The sequence below is a fragment of the Nycticebus coucang genome, chromosome 9 (assembly GCF_027406575.1).
Source record: "Nycticebus coucang isolate mNycCou1 chromosome 9, mNycCou1.pri, whole genome shotgun sequence".
NCBI lineage: Eukaryota > Metazoa > Chordata > Mammalia > Primates > Lorisidae > Nycticebus > Nycticebus coucang.
In genome coordinates this window covers 43,741,100-43,762,904 of record NC_069788.1, presented here as the reverse complement: position 1 = coordinate 43,762,904, position 21,805 = coordinate 43,741,100, and the positions used below count along the sequence as shown (strand labels likewise).

General features: G+C 38.8%; 1 protein-coding gene across 1 annotated transcript in view; it reads right to left on the bottom strand.

The window, feature by feature from the left end:
* The window catches only part of SRPK1 (SRSF protein kinase 1), a 90,855-nt gene that overhangs the window by 27,822 nt on the left and 41,228 nt on the right, over positions 1–21,805 (bottom strand). The window contains 2 exon segments of the mRNA XM_053603812.1: positions 18,194–18,281; positions 19,639–19,726. Coding sequence (XP_053459787.1) covers positions 18,194–18,281; positions 19,639–19,726 — 176 coding nt within the window.

Sequence of the window (21,805 nt, the reverse complement as noted above, 5' to 3'; positions counted from 1 at the left end):
GGTTCGAATCCAGCCCGGGCCCGCCAAACAACAATGACGGCTGCAACCAAAAAAAAAAAAAAAAAAAAATTTGCTGGGCGTTGTGGCGGGCGCCTGTAGTCCCAGCTACTTGGGAGACTGAGGCAAGAGAATCGCTTGAGCCCAGGAGCTGGAGGTTGCTGTGAGCTGTGATGCCACAGTACTCTATCCAGGGTGACAGCTTGAGGGTCTGTCTCAAAAAGAAGGCAATGTCTTAATCAAATGATAAAACTTATTATTACCAATGACAAGAACAAATTCAAGTCATGTGCCTTCTGATGCAATACACTGTGAACAAAACACCACCCATGTGGTATACCTGACAAAAATGATTGATGTGAATTTAATTATGAGGAAACAATCAGACAAATACAAATTAAGGCACAAAACAACTAGCCTGGATTGTTTTTTTTTTTTTTTTTTTTGAAGAGTCTCACTTTGTTGCTTTGGGTAGAGTGCCATGGTGTCATAGTTCATAGCAACGTCAAACTCTTGGGCTCAAGCAATACTCTTGCCTCAGCCTCCCAAGTAGCTGGGACTATAGGTGACCGCCACAATGCCCAGCTATTTTTAGAGATGAGGTCTCACTCTAGCCCTGGCTGGTCTTGAACCTGTGAGCTCAGGCAATCCACCTGCCTCAGTAGCCGGGATTCTTAAATAAACAAAAGGAAAGAAAAAAAGAAAATAAAAAGGTCGTCTAATGTCATGAAATTAACTGTTTTAAATGAAAGATTAAGGGGACATGATAACCTCAGTGAAACATAAATCAAAATTATAATATGTGGCTGGGGACAGTGACTCAAGTCTGTAATCCTAGCACTCTGGGAGACCAAGGCAAGGGGATTACTTGATGTCAGGATTTGAAGACCAGCCTGAGCAAGAGTGAGACCCTGTCTCTACTAAAAATAGGAAAATTAGGCTTGGTGCCTGTAGCTCAGTAGTTAAGGCACCGGCCACATACACCAGAGCTGGCAGGTTTGAACCTGGCCCAGGCCTGCTAAACAACGACAACTACAACAACAACTACAACAACAACAAAAAATAGCTGGGTGTTATGGCAGGTGCCTGTAGTCCCAGCTACGTGGGAGGCTGAAGCAAGAGAATCACTTAAGTCCAAGAGTTTGAGGTTGCTGTGAGCTGTGATGCCATGGTATTCTACCAAGGGTGACATAGTGAGACTCTAACTCATCCCAAAAAAAAAAAAAAAAAAAAATATATATATATATATCTTATTACCAGTGTGGGGGTGCATGCCTGTAGTCCCAGCTACTCAAGAGGCTGATGCAGGATTACTTGAGTAATCCTCAAGACCCCAGGAGTCTGAGGTTGCAGTGAGCTATTTTTGAGTCAATGCACTCTAGACAGAGCAAGACTTTGTCTTAAATAAATACATACGTAAGAATTACAACACAATACCATCTCAAGCTCACTAAAATGCCTGTAATAAAAAAAGACTAACATCATCAACTTTGGTGAAAATGTAGAACAATGAGAATTCATATTATGCCAGTATAAAATGGTACAACTACTTTGGAAAATGGGTTGACCATTTCTTAAGAGTTAAATATAAAAACCTATGAACTTCTACTTCAGCCAAGACTGAGTATCAGGGACTGGCTTTATTCTCCTGTTTGAAAAAGCAAGAACAAAAACAGACAAAATATATAAAGACCCTGGATATCAGGCAAAGGGGGCAGTGATTCCTAAAAACTGAAAACAAACGAGTTGAACTCTAAGATCACCCCATCTTACTATCTTAAGACTCTCCAAGTAGACTCCATAAGTTGAAGAAATGGAGCTGAGAGTCTGGAGAGACCCAACCAGCTAGTGAACAGGATAACCAGAGAAGATACAGCTGCCGAAAGAGAGAACTGGGTATCTGCAGAGGGTCCCCTGCAAATATTTGACAGAGTATCAAAAAGCACATGTATGTCAAGAAAGTAGCAAAGATAGGAAAAAAATCCATCTGAAAGGATTAGAGGGAACAACACTCAGCATTTGCATAGGACTTGGAACAGTGCTTTGATCCCACCCAAAAGACTAGGAAAATTCAGTCACAGGGCATTGGATCGGATATTTGGGAAGATCTTGCCTCAGAAGAGGGAAATGATCAGATCCACACTAAGCACTGCTTTGGACTCACTTAACAAAACATAAAAGTAAAATATGATAAGATCACTTTCCAAGTAACTGCATCCCAGAACAAAGCTGAAGATTTTTTTACAGGAATACAAAATATCCAGCAGCCAACAAGGTGAAACTCACAATGTGATTACCAGGTAGCAAGAATGCAGAAATTGCATCCAAAATTAGAATCAGTCATTTGAAACTGACCAGAATCAACATAGATGTTAGAATTAGACCAGGACATTAAATGGTTATAATAGCTGTATTTTTATGTTTTTTTTTGGCCGGGGCTGGTTTGAACCCGCCACCTCTGGCATACGGGACCAGCGCCCTACTCCTTGAGCCACAGGCACCACAATAGCTGTATTTTTATATGTTCAAAAAGTAAGATGTAGAGATACTGAAAGAAGACTAAAAAAAACAGCATGAGATGAAAAGTACACCATGAAAGATGAAAACACACTGGATGAAATAAATAGCACATTAGACACAATGGAGTAGTTAACTTTAATTAATTTTAAAGCACAGCAAAAGAAATAATCCAAAATGAAACACAAGGAGGTAAAATAATCTAAAACAAACTTCTAAGAGTAAGCTGTAGAGCCAATTAGAGGGACTCAAAACAAAAAAAAAAAAAAAAAAAGAAGAGAGAAAGGAGGTCAATGTATCTGCTTTTGCAATGAATCAAGTCATAAAAGGCAACAATTACCCCAGTAGCAAAGCATACCTCTAGTGCTTTGATTTCTGATGCCATTTCCCATTAAAAAGTTCTCAGAGAAATGCATGATTTTAGATTTGGACAGGAAATTTATAAGATGAACCTGAACATCATGATGTCAAATAACAAAGACCTGCCAAAATTTCATGTGGATCCTGACTCAAAGAATAAACAAGTAGAGAACACTCTGAGTGGAGTTTGAAATCACCAGAAATCTGTTTCCCCACCAAGGCAACCAATACACTGGCAGAATCTGTCTACTGTGATTTTTTTGGAACTCTGGAATCCATTAAAGGCTCACAACTTCCAGGGGGAGGTCTGGGTAATAATTAGTTAATTTTGGTTAATTCTAGGTCTTAGCACAGTAGCAGCCACCTACCCTCCAACCCAAACCTATACACAGCTTGCCAGAGACACAGTGGGCAATAAGGAGCCTATCTTAATATCAGAGATCTGTGCTCCGTGATCCCTGATTGCTGCTGCCAATCAAAGAAGTGCAAAGAGGTGAGTGGACATTTTTATGCCTTCCCTCACATTGTTTTAAGTCCTTCCTCCACTGGCTAAAGTGACTTCCAGAGGATTAAAAGGACTGTAGCCCTCTTTCCTCTCCTACATTTTCTCGTTTTTTTCTCCTTTGAGAGCCAGACAGTAAAGGTCAGGATATTCAAAAGCAACTGTGTATCTAGGGAAAATTAGAAAATGATTATGAATGCCCAGGGAAAGGATAAGACTCAGAAAAGACCTCAGATGACTTTTAGTTTACATTTCAGGCTGATCCTTGGAACAGACAGCTTATAATAACCAAAAATATCAAAACAATAGAAAGATTAACAAAAAGGAAATTCTGGGGAAGGGGTTGAATCTGAGTTCCAGAGATACTATACTAGAGTCAAATGACCAGTTTTCTTTTTTTAATATTTTTATTTTTTTTATTGCATTTTGGCCAGTGCAGGGTTTGAACCCACCACCCTCGGTATATGGGACAGGTGCCCTACTCACTGAGCCACAGGCACCACCCATTTTTGTTTTTTTGAGACAGAGTCTCACTTTGTTGCCCTCAGTAGAGTGCTGTGGCATCATAGCTCACAGCAACATCCAGCTCTTGGGCTTAGGCGATTGATTCTCTTGCCTTAAGTAGCTGGGATTACAGGTGCCCGCCACAACACCAGCTATTTTTTTTGGTTGTTGCTGCAGTTTGGCCGGGGCCAGGTTTGAACCTGCTACCCTTGGTATAGGGGGCAGGCGCCCTACTCAATAAGACTCAATAAGCCACAGGCACCACATCAAATGCCCAGTTTTCAATAACCAACACCAAAACAAACAGAAACCACAAAGAAACGAGAAGAATGATATATTGAAAACAAAAATATAAATCAAAAGAAAGGATCTTTGTCTCTGAAAAATATCTCATAGACCCCTTAGACAAAATCTTTAAAACAATTCTTTTAAAGATCTCAAGGAACTAAAGGTCAGAAAAAGTTAATAAAATGCTATATGAACAAAATGGAAACATCAACAAAGAATCAGAAAACATAAAAAGCCAAAAAGAAATTCTAGAGCTGATAAGTACAGTAACTGACATGAAAAATTCACCACAGGGATTTAAAGGCAGATTTGAGCACACAGAAGGAAGATCAACAAACTTGAAGTTAGATAATAGAAATTAGAGTCTGAGAAACAGAAAAAAGATTAAAGAAAAGTGAACAGAGCTTAAAGGACCTGCGGGATACGTCAAACCAAACAAACACACAGTCCCAGAAGAAAATGAAGAGAAAGGGGCAGAGAGACTATCTGAAGCAATAATAGCTAAAAACTGTCCAAATTTTATGAAAGACTTACTCAAAAGCTCAATGAACTCCAAATAAGATGAACTCAAAGAGACCTGCACCAAGATGATCTAACAAAACTTTTCAAAAACAAAGATGGAAACTTGAAAGCATCAAGAGAGAAGTGACTTGTTACAAGGGATCCTCAATCGAGATTAGCAAATTAGTAAATTTCTCATCAGAAACTTTGAATGTATTGGCTCACTGGCTTCTGGTTGCCAAAGTGCTAAAAGAAAAAGAATGTCAACCACAAATCCTATATATAGTAAAATTCTCCTTCAAAAGTGAGGGAGAAAGTCAGACATTCCCATATAAACAAAGAGCTTAAAGAAGTTACATCTTTATACTTGTGTGCCCCAAAACAGACTATATGAGAATGTCTGTTATGTAAACAAAGGCTGAAAGTGTTTATTAATATTGGACATGCCCTGCAAGAAATGGTCAAGTGATTCTTCCAAAGTAAAACAAAGGGACACTACAACTCAAAGCCATATAAAGAAATAAAGATCTCAGTAAAGGTAAACACACAGACAATCATAAAAGCTAATATTATTTTAACAATGGTTTGTAACTCAACTTTTTGTTTTCTTCTGATTTAAGAGATTAATACATTTAAAAAATCATTAGTCTACCAGCTAAAAATCATAAGTTTACCAGCTAGAGACTAATATATTTAAAAAATCATTAGTCTACCACCATTAATGTAACTTTGATTTGTGACTCCACACTTTGTTTTCTACACAATTTAAGAGACTAATCTTTTGGCTCGGTGCCTACAGCTCAGTGGTTAAGGTGCTGGCCACATACACCGGGGCAGGCGGGTTCGAACCAGACCTGGGCCTGCTAAACGACAACTACAAAAAAAAAAAAAAAAATAGCTGGGAGTTGTGTCGGGCGCCTGTAATCCGAGCTACTTGGGAGACTGAGGCAAGACAATAGCTTAAGCCCAAGAGTTAGAGGTTGCTGTGAGCAGTGATGCACTCTACTGAGGGGGTGACATAATCAGACTCTGTCTCAAAAACAAACAAAAAAAAAAACACACAAAAAACCAAAACTAATCTTTTGAAAGAACTATTCATTGATGTTTTGGAGCACACAATTCATAAGGACATAACTTTGTAACATCAATAACTAAATAGGATGACTACAGAACTATTAAAGGAATAGAGTTTTTTTATGATACTAAAATTAAGCTGATAAAATTCAAATTATAGAGTGTTACAACCCTAGAATGATATGTAATCCCCATGGTAAAAGCAAAGAGGACAGCTATAGAATACATATAAAAGAGGTTGGGTGCAATGGCTCACACTCATAATCTCAGCACGTTAGGAGGCTGACTTGAGAGGATCATTTGAAGCCAGGAGTTTGAGACTAGCCTAAGCAATACAGCAAGACTCCCGTCTCTATAAAAAAGAAAAACAGGCCAGGCGCAGTGGCTAATGCCTCTACTCCTACCTAGCACTATGGAAGATCAAGGCAAGAAGACTACTTGAGCTCAAGAGTTTGAGACAAGCATGTGCAAGAGAGAGACCCAGTCTCTAAAAATAATTAGCCAGGCATGGTGGCACATGCCTGTAGTCCTAGCTACTCAGGAGGACTGTTTAAGCCCTGAGTTGGAGGTTGCAATGAGCTACAACTACGCCACTGCACTCTACCCAGGGTAACACAGCAAGACTTTTTCAAGAAAAGAAAAAAGCCAAAAGGGAGGCGGAGCAAGATGGCAGCCGAGTAACAGCTTCCTTGCATCTGGGCACCGTGAGTCTGGGGAGATAGGACTCCAGGCATCTCTGGCTGGTGGGAACTGCCTATCATCACTCCTATGAGGACACAGGAAGTCAGTGAGAGACTTCTGGACCCCAAGAGGAGGACTAAAACAGTGGAAAACCTGCAAGTGGTCGCGTGTGTTCAATCCGTCTAAACCCGCCCACAACTTCCACAGGCACAAGAACTTAAAGAGCAAGAGGAAGTGAAAGGAAAATTAGGGCAAGGAAACAGATAAAAGAAATCACTCATGAGGAAGAATCAGCAGAAAACTCCAGGCAACATGAAGAACCAGTCTAGAACAACCCCACCAAGGGACCATGAGGTAGCTACTGCAGATGATTCCACCAGTATAGAAATGTTAGGAATGACAGAAAGGGAATTTAGAATACACATGTTGAAAACAATGAAAGAAATGATGGAAACAATGAAGGAAATTGCTAATAAAGTGGAAAATAACCAAAAGGAAATCCAAAAACAGAATCAAATAAGAGATGAACGATATGAAGAATATAAAAAGGATATAGCAGACCTGAAGGAACTGAAACAGTCAATTAGGGAACTTAAAGATGCAATGGAAAGTATCAGCAACAGGCTAGACCATGCAGAAGAAAGAATTTCAGAGGTAGAAGACAAAGTTCTTGAGATAACTCAGACAGTAAAAGAGGCAGAAAAGAAGAGAGAGAAAGCAGAACGTTCACTGTCAGAATTATGGGACTTTATGAAGCGTTCCAACATACGAGTTATAGGAATTCCAGAAGGGGAAGAAGAATGCCCCAGAGGAATGGAAGCCATACTAGAGAATATTATAAAAGAAAATTTCCCAAACATCACCAAAGATTCTGACACACTGCTTTCAGAGGGATATCGGACCCCGGGTCGCCTCAACTCTAACCGAGCTTCTCCAAGACACATTGTGATGAACCTGTCCAAAGTCAAGACAAAAGAAAAGATTCTGCAAGCTGCCAGGAGTAAGCGCCAGTTGACCTACAGGGGCAAATCCATCAGAGTTACCGCAGACTTCTCTAATGAAACTTTCCAAGCAAGAAGACAATGGTCATCTACCTTTAATCTACTTAAACAGAACAATTTCCAGCCCAGAATTCTGTACCCTGCTAAGCTAAGCTTCAAAATTGACGGAGAAATCAAATCATTTACGGATATACAAACATTGAGGAAATTCGCCACAACAAGACCAGCTCTACAGGAAATACTTCAACCTGTTCTGCACACTGACCACCACAATGGATCAGCAGCAAAGTAAGAACTCAGAAATCAAAGGACAGAACCTAACCTCCACACTGATGCAAAAGATAAAAACTAAGCAATGGACTCTCACCAAATAAGATGAATAGAATACTACCACACTTATCAATTATCTCAATAAATGTTAATGGCTTGAATTCCCCACTGAAGAGACATAGATTGGCTGACTGGATTAAAAAACACAAGCCATCCATTTGCTGTCTGCAAGAAACACACCTGGCTTCAAAAGACAAATTAAAGCTCCGAGTCAAGGGTTGGAAGACAACTTTTCAGGCAAATGGAATTCAGAAGAAAAGAGGAGTTGCAATCTTATTTTCAGATACATGTGGATTTAAAGCAACTAAAGTCAAAAAAGACAAAGATGGTCACTTTATATTGGTCAAGGGAAAACTACAACAAGAAGACATTTCAATTCTAAATATGTATGCACCCAATTTAAATGCTCCCAGATTCTTGAAGCAGACCTTACTCAGTCTGAGCAATATGATATCTGATAATACCATCATAACAGGGGACTTTAACACACCTCTTACAGAGCTGGACAGATCCTCTAAACAGAAATTAAACAAAGATGTAAGAGATTTAAATAAGACCCTAGAACAACTATGCTTGATAGACGCATATAGAACACTCCACCCCAAAGATAAAGAATATACATTCTTCTCATCACCCCATGGAACATTCTCCAAAATTGATCATATCCTGGGACACAAAACAAATATCAACAGAATCAAAAGAATTGAAATTTTACCTTGTATCTTTTCAGACCATAAGGCACTAAAGGTGGAACTCAACTCTAACAAAAATGCTCAACCGCACCCAAAGGCATGGAAATTAAACAATCTTCTGTTGAATAACAGATGGGTGAAGGAAGAAATAAAACAGGAGATCATTAACTTCCTTGAGCATAACAACAATGAAGACACAAGCTACCAAAACCTGTGGGATACTGCAAAAGCAGTTTTGAGAGGAAAATTCATTGCTTTAGATGCCTACATTCGAAAAACAGAAAGAGAGCACATCAACAATCTCACAAGAGATCTTATGGAAATGGAAAAAGAAGAACAATCTAAGCCTAAACTCAGTAGAAGAAAAGAAATATCCAAAATCAAATCAGAGATCAATGAAATTGAAAACAAAAGAATCATTCAGAAAATTAATGAAACAAGGAGTTGGTTTTTTGAAAACATAAATAAAATAGATAAACCATTGGCCAGACTAACTAGAAATAGAAAAGTAAAATCTCTAATAACCTCAATAAGAAACGATAAAGGGGAAATAACAACTGATCCCACAGAGATACAAGAGATCATCTCTGAATACTACCAGAAACTCTATGCCCAGAAATTTGACAATGTGAAGGAAATGGATCAATATTTGGAATCACACCCTCTCCCTAGACTTAGCCAGGAAGAAATAGACCTCCTGAACAGACCAATTTCAAGCACTGAGATCAAAGAAACAATAAAAAAGCTTCCAACTAAAAAATGCCCTGGTCCAGATGGCTTCACTCCAGAATTCTATCAAACCTTCAAGGAAGAGCTTATTCCTGTACTGCAGAAATTATTACAAAAAACTGAGGAAGAAGGAATCTTCCCCAACACATTCTATGAAGCAAACATCACCCTGATACCAAAACCAGGAAAAGACCCAAACAAAAAGGAGAATTTCAGACCAATCTCACTCATGAATATAGATGCAAAAATTCTCAACAAAATCCTAGCCAATAGATTACAGCTTATCATCAAAAAAGTCATTCATCATGATCAAGTAGGCTTCATCCCAGGGATGCAAGGCTGGTTTAACATACGCAAGTCCATAAACGTTATCCACCATATTAACAGAGGCAAAAATAAAGATCACATGATCCTCTCAATAGATGCAGAAAAAGCATTTGATAAAATCCAGCATCCTTTTCTAATTAGAACACTGAAGAGTATAGGCATAGGTGGCACATTTCTAAAACTGATTGAAGCTATCTATGACAAACCCACAGCCAATATTTTACTGAATGGAGTAAAACTGAAAGCTTTTCCTCTTAGAACTGGAACCAGACAAGGTTGTCCTCTGTCACCTTTACTATTCAACGTAGTGCTGGAAGTTCTAGCCAATACAATTAGGCAAGACAAGGAAATAAAGGGAATCCAAATGGGAGCAGAGGTGGTCAAACTCTCCCTCTTTGCTGACGACATGATCTTATACTTAGAGAACCCCAAAGACTCAACCACAAGACTCCTAGAAGTCATCAAAAAATACAGTAATGTTTCAGGATATAAAATCAATGTCCACAAGTCAGTAGCCTTTGTATACACCAATAACAGTCAAGAGGAGAAGCTAATTAAGGACACAACTCCCTTCACCATAGTTTCAAAGAAAATGAAATACCTAGGAATATACCTAACGAAGGAGGTGAAGGACCTCTATAAAGAAAACTATGAACTCCTCAGAAAGGAAATAGCAGAGGATATTAACAAATGGAAGAACATACCATGCTCATGGATGGGAAGAATCAACATTGTTAAAATGTCTATACTTCCCAAAGCAATCTACCTATTCAATGCCATTCCTATCAAAGTACCTACATCGTACTTTCAAGATTTGGAAAAAATGATTCTGCGTTTTGTATGGAACCGGAAAAAACCCCGTATAGCTAAGGCAGTTCTTAGTAACAAAAATAAAGCTGGGGGCATCAGCATACCAGATTTTAGTCTGTACTACAAAGCCAGAGTGGTCAAGACAGCATGGTACTGACACAAAAACAGAGACATAGACACTTGGAATCGAATTGAACACCAAGAAATGAAACTAACATCTTACAACCACCTAATCTTTGATAAACCAAACAAGAACTTACCTTGGGGGAAAGACTCCCTATTCAATAAATGGTGTTGGGAGAACTGGATGTCTACATGTAAAAGACTGAAACTGGACCCACACCTTTCCCCACTCACAAAAATTGATTCAAGATGGATAAAGGACTTAAATTTAAGGCATGAAACAATAAAAATGCTCAAAGAAAGCATAGGAAAAACACTGGAAGATATTGGCCTGGGGGAAGACTTCATGAAGAAGACTGCCATGGCAATTGCAACAACAACAAAAATAAACAAATGGGACTTCATTAAACTGAAAAGCTTCTGTACAGCTAAGGACACAATAACCAAAGCAAAAAGACAACCTACACAATGGGAAAGGATATTTGCATATTTTCAATCAGACAAAAGCTTGATAACTAGGATCTATAGAGAACTCAAATTAATCCTCGTGAAAAAAGCCAACAATCCCTTATATCAATGGGCAAGAGACATGAATAGAACTTTCTCTAAAGACAACAGACGAAAGGCTAACAAACACATGAAAAAATGTTCATCATCTCTATACATTAGAGAAATGCAAATCAAAACAACCCTGAGATATCATCTAACCCCAGGGAGAATGGCCCACATCACAAAATCTCAAAACTGCAGATGCTGGCGTGGATGTGGAGAGAAGGGAACACTTTTACACTGCTGGTGGGACTGCAAACTAGTACAACCTTTCTGGAAGGAAGTATGGAGAAACCTCAAAGCACTCAACCTAGACCTCCCATTCGATCCTGCAATCCCATTACTGGGCATCTACCCAGAAGGAAAAAAATCCTTCTATCATAAGGACACTTGTACTAGACTGTTTATTGCAGCTCAATTTACCATTGCCAAAATGTGGAAACAGCCTAAATGCCCACCAACCCAGGAATGGATTAACAAGCTGTGGTATATGTATACCATGGAATACTATTCAGCCATTAAAAAAAATGGAGACTTTACATCCTTCGTATTAACCTGGATGGAAGTGGAAGACATTATTCTCAGTAAAGCATCACAAAAATGGAGAAGCATGAATCCTATGTACTCAATCTTGATATGAGGACAATTAATGACAATTAAGGTTATGGGGGGGGAAGCAGAAAGAGGGATGGAGGGAGGAGGGTGGGGCCTTAGTGTGTGTCACACTTTATGGGGGCAAGACATGATTGCAAGAGGGACTTTACCTAACAATTCAGTGTAACTGGCTTATTGTACCCTCAATGAATCCCCAACAATAAAAAAAAAAAAAATGGAACCCCATTAAAAAAAAAAAAAGCCAAAAAGCAAAGCAAAGAGAAAAGAAAAAAAAATTAGCTGGGGATCACAGTTGTAATCCTAGCAGTCTGGGAGGCAGAGATAGGAGAACTGCTAGTTTGAGACCTGGCTGGCTAATAGCAAAACCCTGTCTCCACAAAAATTAGCAGGGTGTGGTGGCACATGGCTGTAGCCCTAGCTACACAGGAGAATCACTTGAGCTCAGTGTGAGCTCTGACCAGGCTACTGTTCTTCAGCCTGGGAGGCAGAGAGAAAGCTTGCCTTAAACCAAGATAAATAAATAAAAATAGCTACTCAGGAGGCTGAGGGAAGAGAATCGCCTAAGCCCAAGAGTTTGAGGTTGTTGTGAGCTGTGATGCCCTGGCATTCTACCCAAGGCGACACAGTGAGACTCTGTCTCAAAAAAATAAATAAAAATTAATAAAGAAGGGCAGCACCTGTGGCTCAGTGAGTAGGGCGCTGGCCCCATATGTCGAGGGTGGCGGGTTCAAACCCAGCCCCGGCCAAACTGCAACAACAACAACAAAAAAATAGCCGGCGTTGTGGCGGGCACCTGTAGTCCCAGCTGCTCAGGAGGCTGAGGCAAGAGAATCGCATAACCCCAAGAGTTAGAGGTTGCTGTGAGCCGTGTGACGCCACGGCACTCTACCCGAGGGCGGTACAGTGAGACTCTGTCTCTACAACAACAAAAAAAAAAACCAAAAAAAATTAATAAAGAAATAAGCAAATGTAATTAATAATATACACAAAAGAAAATGGGAAAAGTCAACACAATAGATTATAATGAATGAAATAAGCCAAAAAAGGAATAAGGCATACAGAAAACAACAGCAAAATGAAAGATGTCAGTAACTCACCAGTAATTACTTTAAATGTAAACATTGTGTGTCAGCTAGGCACCTGTAGCTCAGTGCTTAGAGCCCCAGCCTTGTGCATAAGGGTTGGCAGGTTCGAACCTAGCCTGGGCCTGCTTAACAAAAAATAAATAAATGGATTATATCCTCCATTCAAAGATTTGCAAAATGGATAAAAAAAATAGGATCTACCTATATGCTGTTTATAAGAGGTTCCCTCTCTTTTGTTTGATTATTGTTTTGCCGGGAGACAGACTCACTCTGTTACCTATGCTACAGTGCAGTGACATCATCATAGCTCCTTGCAACCTCAAACCCCTAGGCTTAAGTGATCCTTCTGCCTCAGCTTTCCAAGTAGCTGGGACTACAGATATGTGTCACCCCACATGGCTAATTTTTTCTATATTTTGTAGAGTTTCACTATGTTCCTCAAGTCTGATCTCAAACTCCTGAGCTTAAGCAATCTTCTTGCTTTGGGCTCCCGAAGTGCTAGGATGATAGGCATGAGCCACTGTGCCTGGCCAAAAGTCTCACTATAGATCCAAGGACACAAACAGATTGAAAGTGAAAGGATGAAGAAAGAGATTCCATGCAAGTCATAATCAAAAGAAATTAAGTGTGGCTAGATGAATAATAGACAAATATACTGTAAATCAAAAAGTTACAGGAGACAAAAAAGAATTGTTTATTATTAAAAGGTTCAATACAGCAAGATAACAACTAAAGATATTTGTTGTTAATTTACATTAACAGATCACAAAAAATATATGAAACAAAAACACAATTAAGAGAAACAGTTATATAATAGTATTGGATACTTTAATACTATACTCTCAATAATGGATAGAATAAGCAGACAGAAGGAAACAGAGGACTTAAACAATATAATAAACCAATGAGATATATACACTTAATGGGTATTAAATCTCAGCTTTAGAAGATGAAAACTTAAGATGATGGTAGTGGTGACTGTACAACGTTATCGGTGCATTTAATTTCAATGAACTATACACTTCAAAATATTTAAGATGGTAAATTTTATGTTATGTGCATTTTAACACAGTAACAAAGATTAGACAAAAAATAAAAAACTGGGCCAGGCACAGTGGCTCATGTCTGTAATCCTAGCACTCTGGGAGGTAGAGGCAGGAGGATCTCTTGAGTTCCTGAGTTTAAGACTAGCCTACCCAAAAGTAAGACTCTGCCTCTACAGAAAATAGGAAAAAAATTAGCTGGGAGTGGTTGTGCATGCCTATAGTCCCAGCTACTCTGGGAGGCTGAGACAAGAGAATTGCGTGAGCCCAGGAGTTTGAGGTTGCTATGACCCAGGCTGATGCCATAGCACTCTAGCCTGGGGAACAGGTGAGACTGCCTTGAAGACCAAACCAAACCAAACCAAACAAAAAACAAACTAAACAAAATTAAAACTGAAAGAAAAAAAAAGCATGAGACACTTAAGACTAAAACCTGACTATAGAAAATTATAACTAAGAAACTGGTTCTAATCTTTATTTCTAGTTATAATAATTACGTTGGGGTTATGTATTTTAAAAGAATCTTTGTCTTTTAACAAAATGTCAAAATCTGAAAAAAAAAAATAGATATCTACTATTGGCTATAAAATTATCAGGAGGTAAAAATAAAGTAAGGGGCGGCGCCTGTGGCTCAGTGAGTAGGACGCCGGACTCATACACTGAAGATGGCAGGTTTGAACCCGGCCCTGGCCAAACTGCAACAAAAAAATGGCGGGCGTTGTGGCAGGAACCTGTAGTCCCAGCTACTTGGGAGGCTGAGGCAAGAGAATCACCCAAGCCCAATAACTGGAGGTTGCTGTGACGCCACGGCACTCTACTGAGGACGACAAAATGAGACTCTGTCACTAAAAAAAAGGACAAAGATTGGCTACAGTTTGATAACTCCTGAAATGGGCAATGAATCTGTGAGGATTCATTAAAGTCTTCTACTTTTTTATACTTGAAACTTATCAAAATAAGATTTTTAAAATGTAAAAAAGGGTAAATAAAATTTTAAAGCTATTATTTTATCTTTCCAGCTTGAATTTGCTTAATTTTTATTTGTTGAGATAAGCATTAAAATTTGATGATACTGTTTTTATTTAAAAGTAGTGATATAAAAATGACCACACATTTCGTGGCTTAAAAATAAGAAATAACTGGATAGAATATCATAAACAGGCTCAGCACCTGTAGGTCAGAGGCTAGGGCAACAGCCACATACACCGGAGCTGGAGGGTTCAAACCCAGCCCGGGCCTGCCAAACAACAATGACAACTACAATTAAAAAAAAAAAAAAAAAAAAAAAAAAAAATAGCTGGGTGTTGTGGGGGGCGCCTGTAGTCCCAGCTACTTGGGCAGCTGAGACAAGAGAATTGCTTAAGCCTAAGAGTTAGAGGTTGCTGTGAGCTGTGACAATACGGCACTCTACTGATGGTGACACAGTGAAACTTTGTCTCAAAAAAATCCAAAAGAAAAAGAGTATCATAATCAACTGGTTATAGAGTAAAAAGGAAGAGCCAAATAGCTTGGGAGAAAGAAGACTGACATATAGAAATCAGAAGAAGCAATAATTAAAACCAAAAGGATTCTTTAAAAAAAACCTCTTGGAGGGCGGCGCCTGTGGCTCAGCGGGTAGGGTGCCGGCCCCATATGCTGAGGGTGGCGGGTTCAAACCCAGCCCCGGCCAAACTGCAACAACAACAACAACAAAAAAATAGCTGGGCACTGTGGCAGGCGCCTGTAGTCCCAGCTACTTGGGAGGCTGAGTCAAGAGAATCGCCTAAGCCCAAGGATTTGGAGGTTGCTGTGAGCTGTGTGACGCCACGGCACTCTACCAAGGGCGATAAAGTAAGACTCTCTCTCTACAAAAAAAAAAAAAAAAACCTCTTGGGCTGGGTGCCCGTGGCTCAAGCGGCTAAGGCGGCCAGCCACATACACCTGAGCTGGGGAGTTCGAATCCAGCCCGGGCCCTCCAAACAACAATGACGGCTACAACCAAAAAATAGCTGGGCATTGTGATGGGCACCTGTAGTCCCAGCTACTTGGGTGGCGGAGGCAGGAGAATTGCTTGAGCCCAGGAGTTGGAGATTGCTGTGAGCTGTGATGCCACAGCACTCTACCCAGGGCGACAGCTTTGAGGCTCTGTCTCCAAAAAAAAAAAAAAAAAACCCAAAAAACAAAAAAAATCTCTTGGGGAGATGGTGTAAAGAAAATAGCAAAACGCTGAAAACATTATTGAATAAGCATATTTAGGATGCACTATGTATCAGGAGCTGACAAAAAAGGAAAGCAAATAGTAGAGAAAAAAAGTATCCTAAAGACAGATCATATAGGTTGCCAATAATGATTCACTGGTTACTGTCAACATTATGCAGAGACCAGCTGTCCCTTCTTAATCACTATTCTCCATCAACAGCCATGGAATTTGAGTAAATCAGTTCATATTGAAGTCTACAGTAACTACCTTTCTAGTTCAGCATCCTTTATATTTTAATATAAAGAAAGACTGCGGTCCAGAGAAAAAGCAGTACTACCAGACACACACAAAAATGTGGATGTAGAGCTCTGTGCAAGTGTTCTGCATTGTGGTACAAGTAGGGCAAGGGAAGGACATAAACCATTAACCCTTAACAGCAAGGGGCTTGAGTTACATTCCTTTTGATCTCTAACAGTAGCAAATAATGCAATAGCCAGGAAGGCTGGGAGATAAATAGGAGGAAAGACAAGAAGGAACAGCTAAGACAAAGTGAGAAAAAAATAAAATAGGGAATCAATGGAGCAAAACAACTGAGATCATCCAGTAATGTTTGGAAAATATCTTGGAACATAAAATTCAAAAACACTAAGATATTTTTCTAGACTTCCTACATAGGGTCAAATAAAGGTCCTTAGCATTACAGAGATTATGTGGAATAGTTCTACTGTTTTACTTCTAACATTCCCAAATTAGTAAAGCTACTTGGGAGTCTGAGGCAAGAGAATCGCTTAAACCCAGGAGTTGGAGGCTGCTGTGAGCTGTGTGATGCCATGGCACTCTACCAAGGGCCATAAAGTGAGACTCTGTCTCTACAAAAAAAAAAAAAAAAAAAAAAAAGAAATTTGGCACAATGACAAACATTATAAGACTAAGTAACATGGAATATAATGGCCATCATGAGGTCCTGTGTGGGTTTTTAAAAATTTCTTGGTAAACAGTTTTAATACTTTGAAAACACATACACATAGAGTAAGCCATCTACAAAGTGACCACAACAGGCATAAGATGCTGTATTAAGATGAATGTAGCAGTTTTCCCTAGACAACTGGGGAAGTGTGATTTATATTTCTCCAAGAAATGACTCAGAACTAACTTCAGAACAATAGATAGTCTTTTCACATTATCACCTATTTTCTCTCCTTTCTTCTTACTTTTCTGTTCAAATCTCTTCCCATAGTCCTCATGAAACTATGGAGTCATAAGTACCCTATCTCCTTAAAAAAAAAAAAAAAAAAAAAAAAAAAAATCAATGGTAATTAGGAATAAGTGCTAAAATAAAAAAAAGGCTAAACATGCACAGAAAACTAGAATGATACATTTCTTTCTTTAATCATTTAAAACCAGTTTATGAACAGGTAATTTAAGCACAGTTGTTGCAAAAAATTTCAATTAGCTCACTGAAGGTCACTTTGATAGACTGGTACAGAAAATTAGCTAAGATTCCCACCAACTCTACAATTCTAAAAATCCAGATAAAAACACAAAACAAGTCAGTTTTTTTTCATAATAGAATGTGAACTATCATACCCATTTAGATTCTACTTTTTTTTTCCAGACAGAGTCTCATGCTGATGCCCTGGGTAAAGCGCCATGGTGTCTCACAGCTCACAGCAACCTCAAAACTCTTGGTCACATGTAGTAATTCTCTTGCCTCAGCCTACCAAGTAGCTAGGACTACAGGTGCCCAGCAAAACACCCAGCTAGCTTTTCTATTTTTAGTAGAGATGAAGTCTTACTCTTGCTCAGTCTAGTCTTGAACTCCTAAGCTCAAGCAATCCACCCTCCTCAGACTCCCAGAGTGCTAAGATTATAGGCTTGAACTATCATGTCCAGACTCCCATTTAGATTCTAAACATAGCCTGTATTCACAGCTTCTTTAAAATGAATAAAATCATACCTGAAATTCTTGTTTACCCAGTATTTTTCATAAAAAATTACTTCTCTTAAAATGTCTGTGCTGATAGTATCAGGCAATTTTCTAAAAGTTTCTTTTCACTTAAGTTTATTCTACCTGGAAAAGGGAATATCCTGGGGGAAAAAAAATCATAACACACAAAAGTACACATAATTCAGATCCATGTTCAGAAGTATATAGTAAGTGTAGAAGAAAGTAATTTTATTATAGTTTGTCTTGAGAAAAGACACCCCTATTTATACAAATCTCATTCCTTTCTATGGAACAAAGTTAGTTCATTATTTTTTCTTAAGGGGTTCTTAAAAGGATACGTGTTCCATTAACTCCTGATATTTTAAAGTCATCTAGTAGTTGAACAACCATTTCTCTATTTGGATCATTAGGGTCTGAATTGCGAACCTGTAGTGGGAAAGAGACAGTAGTTAGCAAAAGACAAAGCCAAATGGTGGGGGAGGAATTCCTGTGGCTAATTGACTCAAGGAAAAGCTTTTACAAATCTATTTTAAAAACATACTAAGATTTCAGTAGCTCAAATAGAGAAAGAACTTACAGAGGCAGTTCACAAGAGAAAATATAACCAACAGACTATTTTCTAATTCAACCATTTTGCTTCTCAAAGTGTGGCCTCCAAATTAAATGTTGGTTACCAGGCGGTGAGGAATTAAAAAACTTTTGCAGGGTGCGAATCAACTATAGCATTAACTATAATGTTTATTCAGCTGACTTTTTAATTTTAATAGAAAAACTTTCTCAATGAAAGAAGTACTATGACAATTTACTTTGGAGCATGAGGCTCCCTATATTGATGCTCTGAAAAATAGTGCCTTAGAGATATCCTGGTCTAATCCTTTCACTTTAGGAATGAAAAATCTAAAGTTTTTCATGATGAGACTTCATGATGAGAGAGGGGACATAATGGGGTAAAGCTGAACCTAAACCCAGGTTTTCCAACTCTTAGTTTAAGCCTTTCTACCGCAAGTCATGACATCTTAATTTATAACAAAATTGAAAACAAATTTGACAAAATTCACGTTAAGTCTCCAAGTATAAATGGGATGAATATATACAGTATTTTTATATTATGTATTTTATAAGATTTGAAAGCATAAGATAAGGGTATATAATTACTCACACAACCTTCCCTTTAACCATAAAGAAAAACATTTACAGCAGTGCTATCTGGCACATAAAACATGCTCAATGAGGCTGGGTGCAGTGGCTCACACCTGTAATCCTAGCACTCTGCGAGGCTGAGGTGGGTGGATTGTCTGAGCTCAAGAGTTTGAGACCAGCCTGAGTCAGAGTGAGACCTCATCTCTAAAAAAAATAAAAATAAAAATAGCTAGGTATTGTGACAGGGGCCTATAGTCCCAGCTACTTGGGAAGGTGAGGTAAGAGAAACCACTTGAGCCCAAGAGTTTGAGGTTGCTGTGAGCTATGGCACTCTACTGAGAGAGACAAAGAGACTCTGTCTCAAAACAAAAGAAAACAAAACAAAAAACTCAAAACATGCTCAATAATCATTTTTGTTCATTTGAAGGTTCTTTTTTGGGGTTCATGTGTGTAAGGAGTATATCCCACGAGTTTCCTACTATATGCATAGAATGTGTAAATATTGTCTTCTTTTATCTCTTTATAGATATTGGAAATTTACAGGAAAAATTAGTCATGCTAAAGAATCTGTCACTTTCCCAAGTGTCTTAATTCAATAAACCTTTTAATGCTTTGCAGTTCACATGTAAGACTTAATACTCACTGATTTCAGCAACCGGATTTCATCAAGTGCAGTTTCAGTATAATGTTCAGCACTTTTAACTACTTTCATTGCCACAAATTTCTTCCCCCTAAGAAACATATATAAGCGATTAAAACTAAATATCCTACCTTTATTTTAGGAAGTTAGGGTTTAATTGTAACTGAGGGACAGTGAGAAAGGACGAATATTTCATTTCTCTGTATCCAAACAAACTACATCTATGGGATCATTTATACCTGTTAAAGGCACTAACTGGCTAGATTTCATTCACAAGAAGAAGAAAATCTGTTCTCAGATAAATTTCTCTAAGTTAAAAATGCATCTCTTGCCGGCGGCGCCTGTGGCTCAGTCGGTAAGGCGCCGGCCCCATATACCGAGGATGGTGGGTTCAAACCCGGCCTCGGCTGAACTGTAACCAAAAAATAGCCGGGCGTTGTGGCGGGCGCCTGTAGTCCCAGCTACTTGGGAGGCTGAGGCAAGAGAATTGCTTAAGCCCAGGAGTTGGAGGTTGCTGTGAGCTGTGTGAGGCCACGGCACTCTACTGAGGGCCATAAAGTGAGACCCTGTCTCTACAAAAAAAAAAAAAAAGTGCATCTCTTGGGCAGGGTGTGGTGGCTAACACTCTGGGAGGTTGAAGTGGGAGGATTACTTGAGCTCAGAAGTTCAAGACCAGTTAGTTCATCTCTACTAAATATAGAAAAATCAGGTGGGCACTGTGGTGGCTAGCTGGGGCTACTCAGAAGGCTAAGGCAGGAGGATTGCTTGAACTCAGGAGATGAAGGTTGCTATGGGTGAGGCTGATGCCATGGGCTCTCTAGCCTGGGCAAGAGAATAAAGCATGCTATCTCAAAAAAAAAAAAAAAAAAAAAGTATCTCCTGAATATCTCCCTAGGTTCTAAGCAAAACTACAAAGTTAGGGTAAATAAGAGGAAGGACCCCACTAAATGAGAAGTATCCTACATGTTTAGCAAAAGCTAAAAAGTTAAAAGCTACACTTTCCTATAAGAAACAGAAGAAATATGTGGGTGAAAACAAAAAGATAGAAGCCACACACACAAGGGTTGGGCGCGGTGGCTCACACCTGTAATCCTAGCACTCAGGGAGGCCGAGGCAGGTGGATTGCTTGAGCTCATGAGTTCAAGACCAGCCTGAGCAAAAGCAACACCCCGTCTCTACTAAAATAGAAAAACTGAGGCAAGAGGATCACTTGAGGCTAAGAGTTGGAGGTTATCGTGAGCTATGATGCCACAGCATTCTACCCAGAGCAATAGCTTGAGACTCTGTTTTAAAGAAAAAAAAAGTCACATACACAAAAAAATCAAATTATAAACTACGAAGTGCATAGTTAGCAATTACAGTTTCATCAAAAATGAAATGTGGGGGTGGTGCCTGTGGTTTAGTGAGTATGGTACTGGCCCCACATACCAGAGGTGGGGGGTTCAAACCTGGCTCTGGCCAAACCACAAGAAAAAATAGCCAGGCATTGTGGCAGGCAGCTGTGGTCCCAGCTACTCAGGAGGGTGAAGAGAATCGCCTAAGCCCAGGAGTTGGAGGTTGCTGTGAGCTGTGATGCCAAAAAAAAAAAAAAAAGTAATAATAAAATAAAATAAAAACCTTAAAAATGAAGCACTTTTAGGTCAAAATTAAATGTTAAAGAGGTATTTTTATTATTACACGGTTATAGATGTAATAATGTATAAATGTTAAAGAGGTATTTTTACTATTACACGGTTAAATACATCTGTTACAAAAATATCTTCACATAGATCTGTCTATGACATTTAATTATTCCAATGAGATGACAGCTATTAATTTACACATCATGTCCCCTGAATATACTTGTAATGCTTTAAATTTGGGAGCTCCAAATGCTTTACTGATAATTTAATCAAACTTAGGTTTTCTAAGGTGAAAGGAAAGTGATTTGTCCAAGAACACAGATTATTATCAGCCACAAAATTCTGATCAAGTAATTAGGCTAGAGACAGATTAAAGCCCTAATTACCTTTGGAAAATTATAAATATATATATAGAGATAATATGTATACGTGTACATATATAGTAGGATATATATATACACCCCCACACATACATATATATATATAGAGAGAGAGAGAGAGAGAGAGTGCACACACTATCTTCTAACTAATTCTTTTTGAGGACCACT